The sequence below is a fragment of the Lagopus leucura genome, unplaced genomic scaffold (assembly GCF_019238085.1).
Source record: "Lagopus leucura isolate 7727_CA_CO unplaced genomic scaffold, USGS_WTPT01 Super-Scaffold_100002, whole genome shotgun sequence".
Classification (NCBI taxonomy): domain Eukaryota; kingdom Metazoa; phylum Chordata; class Aves; order Galliformes; family Phasianidae; genus Lagopus; species Lagopus leucura.
This window is the reverse complement of record NW_024962263.1, coordinates 89,075,396-89,080,906: the sequence shown is the minus strand read 5'-3', so window position 1 is coordinate 89,080,906 and position 5,511 is coordinate 89,075,396. Positions and strand designations below refer to the sequence as shown.

Here is a 5,511-nt window from a genome sequence, read left to right as displayed (position 1 = left end):
AAAGCAGGAGGGAAGGCAGGAGGGAATGAAGGCAGGAAGGCAGGCAGGAAGGCAGGAAGGCAGGAAGGCAGGAAGGCAGGAAGGCAGGAAGGCAGGAAGGCAGGCAGGCAGGCAGGCAGGAAGGAAGGAAGGAAGGAAGGAAGGAAGGAAGGAAGGAAGGAAGGAAGGAAGAGTAAAAGTCTTAAAACCAAGGAGATTGCTGCTTAACAGAAAGTCTCAACTATCTCCATGGCCAAGATTGAAAACCACGCCTTTTAGCCTGAGCCTACCTGGACATTGGATTAATCTGTTAATACTTTGTGAAAACTTCTTATTCCTTTTCATTTTTAATTAAAAAAATATTAATAATAAAATCAGAGAAACTGAAAATATAGTTATTATTTTTTGTCTTTCTTTTTAAATATATTTCCCTTTTAAATGGGCACAAACAAAAAAAAATACCCTAAGTGAAAAAAGATTTGTCTGGAGCTACTGGACAATTAAATTATTAGAGGTGCTTCAGTCTTTGCATCTATTTGGTGACGCTGAAATATAATTCTTTTTTTTAATCTACCACAGACAAGTCACATCTCACTACCAAGAAGACCACACCTTATGTATCTGGAGTCTCCCAGCTTCTGCTCTTGTCTCACCGGCTGCAATCTCAGCTCACTAAGAGGATTGCTTGAATGTACACATCTTTTCTGCTGATGTTGTCTTATCCCTTGTCTCTAGTGGGATGTATTATCTTTATCTCTTCTCAGAGCACTTGAAATGAAGGGAAAGCTGTTGAAAATAAATTAGACAAAAATAAACTCCAATTGGAAATGCTAAGTACTGCATGTTCCTTCTTTAGAGAGAAGAAATATTTCATTCACATTCCTGAAACAGGACTTGGGATCGTTTCAAGTGTTGTGACTTTTAAAAAATCATCCAAAAATAGTAAGTGGCATATAAATTCTTAGTTTTCTCATATGATAAGGAATGTGTTCATTACTAATATAAAGTTTTCCATTCTAACCATCAATTTAATCAGATCTGGTTTAATCATTAGCTCACATATCTGCGTATTACATGCATTTTTTGTCAATTACATTTTTGACTGGTCACTACTGACTACCTGAGCACATCCCAGCCTTACTTGATAACAATATGCTTGATATGTTGGTACACCTTTCAAAAATTTAATGAGGACTTTTGTCCTCTTTTTAGTGCCAGAAATCTTTTGTCATGGTACTTACAAGTCACTCCCATCTCATATTTTGGTAAGTGACAAGCTGTGACCTTTGAGTTTCTGATAAGTCCCGCTCACTTCATTGATGTCCAGGCACACATACCTCATTTTTCACTTTGGACCAGCTGGCAGATCTCCTTCAGACTGTAGCTGGGGAGCACTCCAGGTTCTCAGACCTGTCAACTTACATATTGAATAAGAGAGTCACTCTGCCAACTCTCACCTCACATCACCCAGCAGCCCAGCCAGCAGCCTGCTCACTTCCAGCAGTGTCCTGCTTCTGCACCTCAACCATCGTGAGGCCTCAAACAGAAATGTCCTATGACTGGTAGGTGGTCAATGAATACACTTTCTTTCCTTTGACAGAACTATGGAAAACAACTATGGCTGTTGCTGAGTGAGCATCCAGCAGGCTGGTCAAAGATTTTCACCTTTTAGCTTCTCTATTCACTATCTCTTGTGCTCCCACTTCTGATTACTCCAAATAGTAGAGATGAGCATAGACATTCAGGGCCTCCCTTCAACTCTCTGTACTACTGTGTTTCTCTCAACTTTATTTCTTCTCTTGAAAGCCTCTCTTCAGCCCTTCCTTCATCATCATTCAAAATAACAAGCCTTTGTTTTGCTTACTGTACTGAGACAATTTGAGCTGCCTTTATCTTCCCTCCAGTGATGTAACCACTGTTTCTAAAGAGAAATTCTGACTGCCAGAATATGGCTCAGCTCCTAACCATGGGCAGGAACTCCTCCTTCCTACTGGCTTTTTTCCCTGGGGAATGCATTGCCTTAGGTCATGGGAATAGCCTCACTTCCTTTCAGTGCAAATCCTGAATTCTGCTGTTCATTTTTAATTGATCTTTATTCGAGAGGAATCATAGAAGCATAGAATCATTTGAGATAGAAGAGATTTTAAAGGTCGTCTAGTTAAACTCCATTGTAATGAACAGAAACATCTACAGCTAGATCAGGTTGCTCAGAGAAGACTGGATGGTCTATTTACAAGAAACATGAGAAAGCATCTTCTAAACTCTGGATCATGCACTCCATTAGAAGAAGTGCAAATTAGGAATAAAAAACAGACAACAAGAACAAGATTTCTATTTCCAAAGTAGCACTCAGCACATTTAAGCAAATTCATACAGGCAGCTTCAAAACAAATGGTTGATTAAATTAAATCAAATTAAATAAACAAAAGAAACAAAGGGAAAGCACAGCTATGAATTTGGCTCTGTAACTGGTACTACTGCGCAGGGAGGAGAGAATAATTTAAATTTTAAAAAGGATACTATTTGTCAGGGTGGTTCCATTTGAACAGATCTATTCTGTAGACGATACATTGCCAGATCTCTTCTTTGTGAAGCCAACAGGGAAACTCAGTGCTGTTTTACCAGTCCTTTGCTATGGTGAGGCTGAGACATACTGACATGAATCATAGAATCATAGACTCAGAGATTCGTTAAAGTTGGAAAATACCTCTAATATCATCTAGTCCAATCATCAACCTGTCACCAACACGCCCACTAAACCATGTCCCTAAGTACCACATCAACATGTTTCTTGAACATATTCAGGGACAGTAACTCCACCAACTTCCGGGGCAGCCTGTTCCAGTGCCCAACTACTCTTTCAGAGAAGCTTTTCCTAATATCCAGTCTGAATTGTGTGAATTCACCCAGCCTTATGACTCCTGTCTATCTCAGCTTCCTTGGTTGCTTAATCAATTTTCTCCATCATTACATAATGTCTGTGGAACAATTCTCCTTCGTTAATGAAAATAAGTGTCCATCTGAGGTTCTTCATTATGTTATGACCCTTCTAGGATGATTTCTGTTCTCCTGCCCTTTTCTCCTCAAAGATTCAGTCATAGTAAAATGCTGCTGGTGGCCCAAACTATTCTTGATCCAACTCATCAATATTAATTAGAGAGGAATCCATCAGCATTGACGAGAAAAACACATTAGCACACAAATGAACACAAAATGAAAATCAAAGTGGACAGCCCTGTGAACCAGGATGTAACAATCACCTTTTCAAGTCTGAACACTTCTGAAAAGGAAAAAATGAATGTTTTGATTATAAGACTCCCAAATAATATTCATAAGCTGCAGAATTTAATGGAGATATATTTCCTACAGAATTATGTATGCTATGTTTTGTAAACAAGCCTACCACAATAGTCTCAGTTTTCTTCCAATGTACAGAATTATCTCCACCTACTGAGATATATGCAGGTCCTCTCCAAGCCCCAAGCTTGGCAATACATCCACAGAATCATGGAATCACAGAATGGCCAGGGCTGAGAGGGACCTCAAAGACCATGAATCTCCAACCCCCCTGCCACATGTAGGGCCACCAACCTCCACATTTAATACTAGATCAGGCTGCCCAGGGCTCCATCCAGTCTGGCCTTGAATACTTGAACACTCTCTGGGCAGCCTGTTCCAGTACCTCACCACTCTCTCTGTAAATTTCCCCCTAACATCCAACCCAAATCTCCCCTCCCTCAACTTAAAATCATTTCCCCTTGTCCTGCAGTTATCAACCCTTTCAAAGAGTTGATTCCCCTCCTGTTTGTAGGCTCCCTTTAGGTACTGAAAGGCTGCAATGAGGTCACCCCACAGCCTTCTTTTCTCCAGGCTGAACAAGCCCAGCTCCCTCCGCCTGTCCTCATAGGGGAGGTGCTCCAGTCCCCTGATCATCTTCATGGCTATCCTCCAATTGGACCCTCTCCAATAGCTCCCTGTCCTTCTTTTACTGGGGGCTCCACACTTGGACGCAGTATTCCAGATGGGGCCTCACAGGAGCAGAGTAGAGAAGGACAATCACCTCCCTGTCCCTGCTGGCCACCCCTCTTCTGATGGAGCCCAGGATACCATTTGCCTTCTGAGCCGCAAGGGCACACTGATGGATCATGTTAAGTTTTTCATTCATCAAGACCCCCAGGTCCTTCTCCACAGGGCTGCTCTCAAGGACTGCTCCTTCCCGTCTGTATGGATGCCTGGGATTCCTCTGGCCCAAGTACAAAACTCTTCACTTTGCTGTGTTGAACCTCATCAGGTTCACCGGGGCCGACCTTTCCAGCCTGTCGAGGTCCCTCTGAATAGTATCCCTTCCTTCTACCATGTCACAGAACCATAGAATCACCTCCCTTGGCAGGCCATTCCAGTGCCTGACCACTGAGAGAAAAAGTTTCTCCTCATGTTTTGTTTTTTTGTTTGTTTGTTTGTTTTTTAACGACAAAAGGGTTTTATTTTCAGTATCATGTCTTGTGTATATATCTTTACTTCTAACTTGACTGAGATTTAGATGTAGAAGATCTCAATGAAGAAAGCTGGCATCTCTTAGCAATCTGCTCCTGGCGTTTTTCCTTGGCCTCCTTCATCCTCTTCGCCAAGAGCTTAGCATAATCTGCTGCCTTCTCCTTGTTCTTCTGAGTGCGCTGCTTCTTCAGGGCAATACATCTGCACTGATGTTGCAGAACTTGAGGAGTCACTAGTTGCTGGATCTTAGAAGCCTTGGTCCTTTTTTTTTTGCCCTCTTTATTCAGAAATTTCCTCACAACATACTGGTGAACATCATCTTCCTTGGAGAGATTGAAGAGCTTGCGGATCCTGCTAGCTCTCTTGGGACCAAGACGATGAGGCACAGTTGTGTCTGTCAGTCCTGGAATATTCTTTTCACCCTTTTTCACAATGACCAAGTTCAGAACTCTCAAGTTGGCATCGACAATGCAACCCCGAACAGATTTGTGTTTTCTCCCTGCAGTTCTCCTGGGGCAATAGCAGGAGTGGCCCTTGCTGAGCAGAAGGTGGACACATCCATGAGTAAGGACACCTTGCTTCATACGGAAGCCTTGTTTGTCATTGCCACTGCTGATCTGGACAACATAGCCCTTCCACTCCTCACCAAGAGAATCACCACAACCCCTGTGGCCATTTGCTTCTCATAGAATGTTCTCAGCTTGTGCTCATCATCTACTTCAATAAGCTTCTGGCAGCCAGTGGCTGGGAAAGAGATGCTGAGCTTCATCCTCGCCGAGCTGCACTGCTGCACAAAAACCGCACCACTTCTCAGATAACAACACCTACAACCCCCTGCATCTCTGAAACACCCCTAATTTCTCCAGTTTTTCCTGGTGACCCCTGATCTGTCATCCAAACCATTTCTAAGTCTTCTAATGTTCCCTCATTAAAGCATAAGAGGCAGCAATACCATTATGTCATCACCATGCTCAAGGCCAATCCTGATTTTGTGATGACATTCTGCCCTCCGTAGGCTTACATATGTATTCTTTCTCT

General features: G+C 42.5%; 1 protein-coding gene across 1 annotated transcript; it reads right to left on the bottom strand.

The window, feature by feature from the left end:
- Positions 1-4,499: 4,499 nt before the first annotated feature.
- On the bottom strand, positions 4,500-5,242 carry LOC122179111 (40S ribosomal protein S6-like). The gene is given in 2 exon segments (XM_042869787.1): positions 4,500-5,134; positions 5,137-5,242. Coding segments are annotated over 2 exon segments (741 nt in total).
- Positions 5,243-5,511: the final 269 nt, after the last annotated feature.